The sequence below is a fragment of the Dromiciops gliroides genome, chromosome 1, assembly GCF_019393635.1.
Source record: "Dromiciops gliroides isolate mDroGli1 chromosome 1, mDroGli1.pri, whole genome shotgun sequence".
NCBI classification, from domain to species: domain Eukaryota; kingdom Metazoa; phylum Chordata; class Mammalia; order Microbiotheria; family Microbiotheriidae; genus Dromiciops; species Dromiciops gliroides.
The window spans coordinates 575,618,484-575,630,925 of NC_057861.1; the positions used below are offsets into that span (position 1 = coordinate 575,618,484).

Genomic DNA, 12,442 nt, shown 5'->3' on the forward strand with positions numbered 1-12,442 from the left:
TTTATATTGCCATTTGATAGTTGAGGAAATTGAGGCCAACAGAAGTTAAATGACTAGCCTAGGGTTACACAGCCTTTAAGTATCTGAAGCTAGATTTCAACTTAGGTCTTCCTGACTCCAGAACTGGCACTCTGGCCACTTGGCTGCCCACCTGGATCAAGTGACTGGTGCAGTGTCACACAGGTACTAAGTAGCAGAGCTGAGATTGGAACCCAGGTCCTCCAACTTCTAATCCAGCCTTCTTTCCACCAAGATTCAGAAGGCATCACTTAGCACTGTTCTTAGGTTAAAACATTTCTGTAGTCTTCAAATGTTCCCAAATGTTTAAGTGCTCAAAATAAACACGTTCCAACTTTTATCTAGAAAAACACAAGTTACATCCAGGTTGAATCCCAACCTCAATATATGTTCTCTTTTTAATCCTAATGTCTTCAGTGGTCTTCAATAGGATGTTATTCTTATTTCTTTTTTAAAAAATACTTTCAGCTACAAAACACATGATCAGAAAATTTACTTTGCATTTTCACAGTGTTGACATCCCAAAGTTTCATGGGCCACATGAACATGAAGTAGAATGCCCTGTCAGCTAGAAATACAACATTGAAGAACATCTGGTTATAAAGATATTTTCAATCTATCTAGGATTCAGATTCAGAGGGGAGAAGGTGGGAGGGAATATGGTTAGGTCTTGATTTGTGCAGAACATGAACCCCATTCCCAAAGTGGTCACATATATTCCAATCCACACTATTCAAAGCAAAATGATTATGTAAAATATGGTCATTGATTCCACCCTAATGGAAATATCCTGTGTGAATTTCAATAGTGCGACCACTTCAGAGGATTCACACATATAAGGACCTAGCTGTGTTTGCTTTAGAGCAATTTTCTGTAGCTAATTAATTTGTTGTAGAATGGTAAATTTATTTCGTGAATGACTTAGAAATATAATTTTAGAGAGCGCTTATATAAAAGCATTGCCTTCCATTAAATATTTCTCTACCTCATTCCTTTTACATCCATTTAAATTCTTTTTTTTAGATTAAAAGAGCTTATACCCAGTCTCCAGTTTTCATAATTGAAGAAATAATATGTCCAAAAATTCCTACTTTATAATTGAGCATCCACTGGTAGATTGTTAGAGTGAGAGAGAAACACATACACTAGGGACTTGAGATATTTGGAAACCTAACTTGGGTTGTATGGCCAAGTATCCAGAAGAAAGCCTGCCTTGTTATACATAAACACACCTCAGAAGCACCAATCTCAAAGGAAGGTGTTGTACTTCTTCTCAATGCCTGCCTGACATTTCAGTAATGAGTGAGTGGTTAAGTGCCATTTGCCCTGCTTGGCTAGAAGCATCAGCAGGAAGCATTTGAGCATTTGTGCTGTAGCACTTATCTTAAGTAAGATGTAAGGTGAGGAGAAGGGCAGTGTGGACTTTTTTAAAAGATCCCTTCATCAGAATCCTTAATAAGTGGCTGAGCTGATGATAAAAATCTCCGAAAAACAAAAAACAAACCCCAGGACATTTTACCTTCTTTGTTTTCTCTCCCATCTGACCAACACACCCCTCCCTGTTGCCTCCAGTTGCAGGATGCTCTTTATCCTGCAGCTAATCACAATTACTTGGTTAAACTTTGTGTGATTCAGAAGCCACTTTGCTATGCTTCATGCTGTGACCTGGATATCCATGGTCCATAAGCTAGACCGAACACACAGTATATCAGATTGGAGATTTTTGACCTTGAAACAGACTTTCATTCTTCTTATTACTATTATTGCCATATTTTACTCTTGTAGCACTAAATTGTCAGCTCCATAGTGGAGTCATGATTACAATTTGTGTACTTATATTATTGTTACTCAGATTGGGTTTTTTTTGTTTTGTTTTGTTTTGACCAATCTGCTAAATTAATGGAAGTCTGATGACTATTAGTAATCTACAATATCATAAAGCCATGTTATTGCTAACACCGCTGAGAGGTAGTGGATAGAGGGCCAGCCTCAAAGCCAAGAAGACCTGGGTTCAAGGGCAACTTTAAGGCTATAAGTTTCAGAGAAGGAAAGAAACAACTATTTACTAAGTGCCTGTTATGTGCTGGGCACTATGCTAAGTGTTTTACAAGTATTATCTCATTTTATCCTCACAATAGCAAGGTAAGGGAGGCAAGTGCTATTATTATTCTCATTTTGCAGCAGAGGAAACAGACAGACAGAGGTTAAGTGACTTGCCCAGGATAACATACCTAGGAAGTGTTTGAGTATGGATGAACTCAGGACTTCATGACTTAAGGCCCAGCGTTCTCTCCTCTGTACCACTTAGCTATCTTTTAGGTTCTGACCTAAATTGGCAAGGAATTTCCTTACCCTATGCCAATGGAATGAAATACTATCATATAGTAAAATTTCAAAGTGCTTGCTTTAAAAGTAGGTAGGGTAAATATCATTTCCCTCATTTTCTAGGTGAGGAAACTGAGATTGAGACAGTTTAAGTGACCTGCCCAAAGTCCTACAGTTTGGTTATAGGAGACAGAACCTGATTTCAAGCCTAGGTCTCCTGACTCCAAGTCTAGTGGACTTGCCCCTGCATCATTTGACCTAACTGGTTGGGAAGAAAAAGAAGGAATTGGTCTGTGGAGCTCAGTTCTTCCCTGTAGTCATTTTAGAGAGAAGAATGAGCAGTATCTTAGCTGCATGAGAATGAAAGAACACTCTTACCACCTCCAGGGTCAGGATTTCTGGATGTCATTGACCTTTTTCCACCATGGCTTTTCCTTTTGGCTTGGTTTGAAAAGTGATCATTTTCTTTGAAATGTTTCCAGGAGGAATCCTTTGGCCTCTTTTCTTGGGTTGGGAAGAGAGGGAACCAACAACAGTGTTAATTGTGAAGGAATGAGGAGAAGCCATGTTTCCCCTTGATCCCAAGTGAGCTTCTCCACACAGTACACCATTTTTTCAACTCAAAGGCAGCAGCATCCCCTTAGTGTTTTCTCTTCCCCTATGACTTTATGCCAGTTTGGTTCACACTCCTCCTCCTCCTTGTTCTCTTCTTCCCTCTGACCAATGTGCTTTCCTGCACATCCTTGGGTTGTTGTTGTTGTTGTTGTTGTTGTTGTTTTAGTGAGGAAATTGGGGTTAAGTGACTTGCCCAGCATCACACAGCTAGTAAGTATTAAGTGTCTGAGGCCAGATTTGAACTCAGGTACTCCTGACTCCAGGGCCAGTGCTCTATCCACTATGCCACCTAGCTGCCCCACATCCTTGGTTTTTTAAAATTTATCCACATTCCCACCCAGTTGGGTAACAGTAAGTCATATTTTTCTCTCCCCTTCAAAAAAAGAAAAATGGAAAATAAGAGGAACCATCTTTTCTGCAGATTGGTTCAGCTTTGATAACTCCTCTAGCCTTGTATTGATTTCGGTCTATACTTATCCATTCTTTCTAATATCGTGAAGCATAAATATGCTCTGGTCCATAATCATGGGTCGTATCTTGGCTTTCTTTGGTTTATACACAAGTTAGAATGCATCCTTTTGACAGTTGCGTAGTTAGTCACTCACTCAAATACTTCAAATACTTTTGATATACCTGCCTTTTATCATTTATTCAAAAGGTCTGACATTTTCCATTCTAAGAGGGTTTCTTAAGTTTAAAACAAAAAACAGTTTCCCCTAAGAGTTACATTTTATTTGCAGAATGGAAGCTGTGATTGTGGCTATGGTTAAATATGTCATTTTCCATTTTACTTAGGTGACTCAAGAGCCAGCTGGGTAATAAGCCCTAATTAATCACATAAAACATAAGGATTTAAATGGATGCTGCTTTTTCTTGCTTTATAATGCATGTTCTCATTACGCTTTCTATGGACCACTTTCCTTTAGTCCAGTTTTTAATTCAGGCCTCAGGCCAGTTTATCTTTTGCAACATTCTATCCAAATCATAAATATAAGTTTGTTCCAAATCACTAGGATTTCAGACCTCATCTGGTATTATTCCAATGAAATAAACTTAATAGAAATTATTTGAAAGTACCTTTTGCTCAAGTCATTTATACATTGGATCCTCTTCCCTTCTGAGCTGTTCTGAGGGGAACCCCACCCCCAATTTTTTTTGGACATTCCTGCTGTGATTGGTATATCTCACTTCATGGGATCTTGCCAGCATCTGCTTCTTCAGGCCATCCAAAAGATTTTTATGTAAAAGGATATTGGTCATTTGTTGGGTAGGACATCCATTAATCAGTCCTGGATTATCACAGCCATTTCAGGGTTAAAAAGATGAAAGCTTCTTCCAAAATTCCAGGAACAGTCATTTAATGTGAGAATCTGCGCAGACATAGGGTGAGACTTGCCCTGGCAATTATCTTAGGGTCACCAAGTCTAAATGTGGTGCACAACCTGAGGAAAATTACTCATTAGACGCTAAAATGATTGTGCCATAATTAAATAGCATTTAGGGGGTAACCTTGCAGCTGCTGCCTTCAGACTTTTTCAAAGCGTGAACTTCAAAGTATCTATAAAAACTGTTTGGTGAGTACAGGATGTGGGGTCTGCTAGTTTTCCAGGCCTTCCAGTGTCTAGGAAGTGGTATTTGATGCCTGACTCATCCTGTTTCTCCACAATAAGGGAGCCCAGCAAACCATTAATTAATTAATGAAGCAGAGATTTCCTGCTGGAACTAAAATGAGCTCTCCTACCAGGTGAGTACCAAACCAAAATGGCAGTCCCATCACTTTGAGGCAGCAGTGTCTTTGGATTTTTCATTAATTTGATAATCATTTGTGTAGGATTGGTATATAGAGTTATAAAACAGCAGGAAGAGCCCTTGATAACATTTTTCTTGTAAGGAAAAAAAATCTTAACTAATCTTAGACACATTATGACTAGTGACAAGAACCTAAGCAGTTACTTCAGTGTTTGCTACTGAATCCATCCTTAAAAGACTTCAGAGTGACATGTTTCAAGGCCAGCCTTTTCTCCCCCAATCCAAGTAGATAGGATGGTAGACCAATCCCTTGGTGTCAGTTTGTAAATTCCTCTCTTTGACGTTGAGTCTCTGCAAATCCTACTCTAACCATTCTCCTGTCTCTGTTTATTCCATGCTAAGCAGATGGCCCAGAAATTAGCCAAAAGCAGGAAGAAGGTGCAGTACTACAAACTCATCAGCTTGGTGTTATGCCCGTCCTTTTCATTTACTTAATTTTGCTTTTTCTCCTCTTTTGTGTTTTTTTTTTAATTTTTATTTTCTGCATCCAGCAAGTTTCTGTTCAGATTTACTTTTGAGTCTCCATATAAAACCAGCATTTCTACAAAAAAAAATCAATTGCCTAAACTGACCATTTTCAGTTGCTTGTCATTTTCCATTTCATGTTAGAGCCAAGAATGGATGACAGGGCAAAGATTGGAAATACTTGTTGGGTCAGGCAGTAGTAGCCCCCCCGTGTTTTTTACCCATTAAACAGGATTGATATGAAAGGGACTTGATTCTATTCAACAGCTTAATTTTTTAAAAGTTTCCCTTCACATTTCAGCACATGAGAGTTTCGTTCGATTTGTGGATATGTCAAATTGCTGGATGCAAAAAAAATTGCCAGTACCCATAGATGCCCACACATAGACACAACATTCATGATTAAACCCAGAGATGATCCCAAATGAGGAGTTCTGTGTATGAAGCTTCTTAGGTACCTATGAACTATTTACCTAATCTCAACAGCACAGGCATTTTGGTCTGTATCTTTATAAATTGTATCACTTCTGGGGTGGGTTGTTGCTAGAATGATTTTTGTTGCCGTTATGCGATCCTGAAGACCTTCTTACCAGAACTGCATTGAAACATCTTGATTTGCACTTCCCATCAACATTTTCCCCAGCAGCCCAGGCTTGGGACCAAACCCCAAGTCCCCCTGGGCTGCTGGTGTCAAGATAACCCTGGCTGAAAGTGCCCTTCTCATTCAAAGGAGGATTGGAATCATTTCTTTTTTGCTATAGATTATTTCTACAACTCATTCCTGCTGCAGTGATTTACACTATTCCATTGGGGGAAGAACAAAGGGAATTAACTTTTGTTTTTACAAAACCATGTAACACAATGATTCTAACCCACTTTCATGCCTACAGCCCCAGCTTCCATATCTTTGTCTCCCCTTCAGCTTTTTGCAAGCTCTAATATATTTTACGCATTGCTGTTCTGGTGACTGTGTCTTGGTTCCCTTGTTTGTGACCTAACCTATTTCTTAAGGATGAGTGGTTGCAAAGGGGAGTTAATATACCTCGTGGTGCTTCTTTCAGGCTCCTGAAGGAGAATCTCAGCCCATGACAGAAGTGGATCTCTTCATATCTACCCAGAGAATAAAAGTCTTGAATGCAGATACACAGGTATAGGTGTAGGTGACAGCTTTTCTTGGAGTTGAGACTTGGCAGGGTAGTAACTTATAAAACTTAGCCCATTCTTGGCATGAGCTTCCTGCCAGCATCCTAGATGGAAACCCTACATTCCACTGGAGTTAAATTATTTCTTTTTGTACTATGATACTGAGAAATGGTATGTGCCTTTTTAAGAGCTAAAGAAATACAGAAAACATAGAAAATATGTCAAATATTTATCTGAAAGCTTAAAAATTTCTAAACCTAGTAACTATGATTTTTAAAAAATTTTGATGACTATATTTCAACATAATTGGTTTTCTTTGTAATCTTTGTATATTTTATGCATTTAAGAATATTCTGAGAAGAATAATATAGCTGCTAAAAGGGGAGTTCATGACATGGAAAAGTTTAAGAACCCTTTGACTTCAAATATCTAAATTCAAATTCATAAATTCAGCCAGGTCAGACTACTAAGAAGATTTTTATTATTTTAAAGTACAGTAATCCCCCACAGATATTTTACAGCATCTCCCACAAATATTACACTGGTTGTAAAAATGAATTAAATTCATTTTTCTTTTCTCCTGCCATAAATTGGTTCCCCATTCTTGGGGAGTAGCTGAAGGAGTTTCAAAAAGGCAAGGATAGGATGTACATAAATCTGGAAACCAGCCTCTCCCTGTCCTGAGTGTTTGTTTTAAAGCTGTTATTCACAAACCCTCATGAATGAGGTGTGGTAGGAAAAGCACAAATCTGAGATAGGTGTGGTTAGATATCACCTGTATCCTGCATCTTCTGGTCCTTGACCATAACATTTCTCTTCTCTCCCCACCACCCATCTAGGAAACAATGATGGATCACCCTCTGAGGACCATTTCCTACATTGCAGACATCGGGAATATTGTTGTGCTGATGGCCCGCAGGAGAATGCCCCGTTCCAATTCCCAAGATAATGTGGAAGCCTCTCACCCATCCCAGGATGGGAAGAGGCAATACAAAATGATCTGCCATGTCTTTGAATCTGAGGATGTAAGGACTGATTTGCTTTCATTCTGGAGGGCTGGTGGTGTAGGTGGGCAAAGGATTTCTCTTCTTCTTGTGACCCGTAGAGCTGAAATCAAAGAAATGTGCTGATAAATGTTTAACAATTGCCTCTCCGCCCGCCCCCTCCCTTGAAAAAAAAAAGTATGCATGACATACTTTTAAGTTTAATTTGCATTATTAACATTTTCTCCATCTTTTCCTTAAGTTTAGATAATCAACTAAACAATAAATCTAGACCTGATTTGCATTTGGCGATTTCTCAGAGGTAATGCTCACAATGAAAAATTTAACAACCAGCTCTCAAAGCCCATTTGAGCTGGTTCCAGAACACCTCTGATAGAGCCATAGAATTTCAAATGAGGGTTTTTAAAAAAATTATCTAAGGGGCAGCTAGGTGGCACACTGGATAAAGCACTGGCCCTGAATTCAGGAGGACCTGTGTTCAAATCTAGCCTCAGACACTTGACACTTACTAGCTGTATGACCCTGGGCAAGTCATTTGACCCTCATTGCCCCACAACAAAACTAAACCATCTAGTATCTATAGATCCTTCACTTTCTAGATGAGAATACTTAGGCCCCATGAACTGAGGGTCTTTCCCAAAGGTTCACAGAGGAAGTCAGTGACGAATCTTGAAATCAAGCTAACAAAATCAAGAATCACCCAGCTCCTAGTCCAAATTCTCTCCCATGCTCTCCCTCCAACTGACGGCAGTTTCATTTCCCTCCACAAAAATGTATACTCCTTACCTCCAGATGAAATCCCAGACTCTCCATTCTGTTTAGGAAATATGGAAAATGAGTTTGTATTGAAATAGTGTGGCTTAGTGGATAAAGAACTGATCTCAGAATCAAGAAGACCTGCGTTCGAGTCCTGGTTCTGAAACATACTGGCTCTGTGCCCCTAACTTTTCAGTGCCCTATGGCAGAGGGCTCATACACACCCAGAAATGGAAATATTTAACAAAATAAATAAAAACACAATCGAACATAGATAATATGGATATATGTTATTTTCTAAGTCAGTATGAAATTCACCAGAATCCTTATGTGTGGTTTTGGTGGCCCCTATTTCTATTTGAGTTTGATACCACTGTTACAGATCAATGCTCCTTAAACTGTGGGTTGTGACCCCATATGGGGTCGAGTAACTGAATGTGGAGTTCATGAAAAATTTGGCAGTAGTAAAAGGTTATGCATACCTATTTTATATACTTATATAGTTAGGGTTGTGTAAAAATTTCTCAGACAAAAAGAGGTCATGAGTCAAAAAAGTTTAAGAAGACCTATCCTAAGTTAACTCTGTAAGACTATAAGTTATAGAGAAGGTACATTGGTAGAAGGAAAAATACTAAGCCCTGGGGTGTGGTTCTCCATCTCACTGGAAGGATTAGAATAGGTGACTAATTGCCAGCTCATACAAGCCATTTGAGTGAATCATTTCTCTCTTCTAAAGAGATCTGGACAGCCTGGGTTTGGGGGAGGAGAATAAACAAAGTCAAGGGGGAATGGCACCCATTTCTCCGTTTTATCTGCCATTTTTTCTACCTTTATAATTGGTCCTGGGCAGAGAGGTGTCTGTCTGGCTCATGAGAGAACCTTTGATGGGGTTGCCAATCATTCAGACACCTACCCTAGCACCTTGATTGGTGCCTTTTACAAACTAGGTGCTTAATAAGTGCTTGTTGGATTGAACTGCATCACCACGCATTGGGCAGTGTGATATTGGAGTAACAACAACCATTTCCAAATCTTCGGTGGCACTGAGGGAGGCCTCATGTCTCTGGTTCTATCTTTCAGATGAGGTCATCATATCCATGCAATGGACTTGGATTCCACAGTTCTGTGACAAATAAGGAAATGTTATATCACTGCTATTGATGATGAAAAATGTTTTGGTTTTTTTAAAGTTTGCATTCTGCAGTGAATACACCATGATCTCTGTAGGAGGTAGCACTGGAAGATTAACTATGGTGGCCTAGTTAGTTGCTTGACTCCCTGAAAAAAGAAACAGGTTTTGTTTTGGTTTTTTTCTAATAAAAGTTCCTCTAGTGGGGAAATAAATTGCTTCTTTCCACGTGCTTAGTAGTCCTGAGTAGAAAAAGGGTTTTTTGGTTTTTTTTTTTAAGGAGGACCATAGTTTACTTACCTGAAATGTTACTGTGATAGAATCTGTTAGCTTTTTTGTAATCATGACTCTTATTACTAGGGCTCTCATAGGGTCATATAATCATAGATTTAAAGCTGGAAGAGACCTCAGATAACCATTAGTCCTCCTCCCACCTCATTTTAGAGATAAGGAAACTGAGGCTCAGAGAACTTAATGTGATTTAACCACAGCTGATAAGTGACTGGGGCAGGATTCATACTCAGGTCTGCCCTAGTCCAAGTCAAGGATCCATTTGATAAACTCTGCTGTTTCCCCCCTTCTCTCTTTATCTAAAAATATCACCAAGATGATGCCACTAATGGGGCAGCTAGGTTGTACAGTGGATAAAGCACTGGCCCTGGATTCAGGAGGACCCAAGTTCAAATACAGCCTCAGACACTTGAGACTTACTAGCTGTCACTTAACCCTCATTTCCTCACCAAAAAAAGATGATGCCACTAAGTAGGCATCAGGTAAAATTCCTCTCCTTTCCCCCAAATCATTTCTAAGGAAAATATGCTAGGATAAAAGTAGAATAGGAGGAGATGGGAAATACTTCCAATTCAAAACCTTGAGTTCCTCAACTTAAGTCTAAATTTTGGCTTGATGATTGTATTTGTTGTTGAATTTCTGTGAAAGTAAGCCTTTACATGAGAGTCTGGACTTTGTGTTTTCTGTCTTTTCTTCATTTTAAATCTGCTCACCTTTACCTTGCTTAAGGCTTATTTTTGTAAAAATGTGTTTCATTTCCTTCCTGTTTTCTTATGAGAAGGGAGCAAGGAAAATTAAGAAAACAGTAGGCGACAGAGCCAATATCACCCCTGTGCTTTCAGGAGGCCTAGGGGGGCAAGCTTGGCTGGCCGCGTCCATTCATGACACTCAGAAAAGCTTCTCCAGGGGGAGTATATTTGTGCTCCAAGGCACATTTCTTTAATCAGTGAAATGAAACCTTACAATGTCCATCTGACCCTTACATAATAAGCAAGGACAGTTATTTATCACATCCTACAAGCAAACCCTTCCATGTAAATAGTCACTTCTCCAAGTGAGAGGTGTTTGCTCTCTGCCTGGTCTACAGGGTGTCCACTAGCTCTTGTGACTAGAGGTCAGAGGGTGGTAGGGAAGGAAGGGATGAAAATTATGGGGGGAGGGGAAATCATGGATCTTCAGTTTATACATTCATTTACAGATGAGGAAACTGAGGCCCAGGATGATGAAGTGACTGTCACATAGGGATTAAGGATCAGGTCTTCTGAATCCAGAACCAGTGCTTTTCCCTTGTACTATGCTGCCGCCTCATGTGGGATGAGTACCAACTCTGGAACCAGAGAATCTGTTCAAACCCCATCTGGGATGACTCCTATCTGTATGACTTTAGGCAAGTCGCTTGGGCCCCAGTTTCCTCATCTGTAAGATGAAGGGGTTGGACTAGATGGCCTATCAGGCTCCTTCTAGTTCTAGGTTTGTAACCTATGATCCTTAACACCCAAAAGATTTAAAAACAAATGCAAAATTTTCTAAAAGTTAAACCTTGAGAGTTTATTTCTATGAGAAGAGTTCTAGAAGCTCTCTAACCCTGATCTAATAGTCTTGTCAGTGCATTGACAAATGTTTGACCTTTGCTACTTTTCCTCTATTTCTTTGGCTGCTCCTAGGCCCAGCTAATTGCACAGTCCATTGGTCAAGCCTTCAGTGTGGCCTACCAGGAATTCCTCAGGGCAAATGGAATCAACCCAGAAGATCTCAGCCAGAAGGAGTACAGTGACCTACTCAACACCCAAGACATGTACAATGATGACCTGATCCACTTCTCCAAGTCTGAAAACTGCAAAGATGTAGGCACCTCTCTAAGCTCCAGACTGAGCACCATGAATACAGGGCAAGAAATGGAGGACAATATGGAGTACCACTCCCGGGCAGCAGGGAGAGAAGGGGGAGGAGTGTCCAAGGGAAGAATGGGTACACAGAATGGAACATGTCTTTGTTTAAACTAAGATCTAACATTATTTATTGAATACCTGTAAAGTTCTAAGCTAGGTTCAGTGGGGGATGCAGAGGATTATTAAACAAGACCTTGTCTTCAAGGAGTTTACAATCTGATTAAGAGAGAGAGAGAGAATTTGGAGCTCAAATCTTTTTGTAAAAAATGTTTAAAAATTGTTTTAACATAATTGGGGAAAAATAAAATATTTAAAAATAATAGAAAAAAATTGAGGAGATAAAAGGCACATGAAATTCTGGGTAATAATACAAGATTAAAGTATAGGGTGTACCAAAAGTCTTAGGACAATTAAAAAAATTAATTTTAAAAGTTTAAAAATTGTCCCAAGACTTTTGAGACATCTTGTAAGAGTTGAAGACAACTCTGATATAAAAACTTATATGAACTTAGATGAATGGTACAAATAGACCAAACTTGCTAGAAAAAGGTTAAAACCGCTTCAAGGTGAGGTGGTTAAGGAAAGCCTTGTAGACTTGGTGAGATTTGAGCTAGGTCTTCGAAGATGAGTGGAATGTAGAAAGGTAAAGGTTGAGTGGGGTTGGTATATCAGCTGGATAAACTGTGTGAACAAAAGCCTGGAGGTAGGAAAGCACAAGGTCTGTTTGAGGAGCAGTAAGACAATTTTGCCTAGAGCAAAGTTCAGGAAGGGGAATAGAGACCAGAAAGTTAGGTTGAGTCCAGATTTGAAAAGCTTTTATTTTATCATGATTTCTTGTTGGACCCCAATTAGACACTAGGTTTTGGGTATTCAAAGCCAACTGCCATCTCCTTTTCCCTAACTCCATTCTTCGCCCTTTGATGTACCTTCTCTTTCTCCCCGCCCCCTGCCGTGCTTTTATGTCCATATTTTGATTATGGTCTTTTTATTAGCCATCC

At 39.4% G+C, this 12,442-nt stretch overlaps 1 protein-coding gene across 7 annotated transcripts in view; it reads left to right on the forward strand.

The window, feature by feature from the left end:
* Positions 1 to 12,442, forward strand: part of APBA1 (amyloid beta precursor protein binding family A member 1) — a 284,105-nt gene that overhangs the window by 246,447 nt on the left and 25,216 nt on the right. For 6 of the 7 annotated variants that reach the window (XM_043976132.1, XM_043976126.1, XM_043976131.1 and 3 more), the window contains 4 exons: positions 5,113 to 5,145; positions 6,294 to 6,380; positions 7,215 to 7,400; positions 11,220 to 11,399. In XM_043976132.1, the coding sequence (XP_043832067.1) occupies positions 5,113 to 5,145; positions 6,294 to 6,380; positions 7,215 to 7,400; positions 11,220 to 11,399 (486 nt within the window). The remainder of the gene's footprint in view (positions 1 to 5,112; positions 5,146 to 6,293; positions 6,381 to 7,214; positions 7,401 to 11,219; positions 11,400 to 12,442) is intronic. The other variant, XM_043976130.1, reaches the window with a different exon arrangement.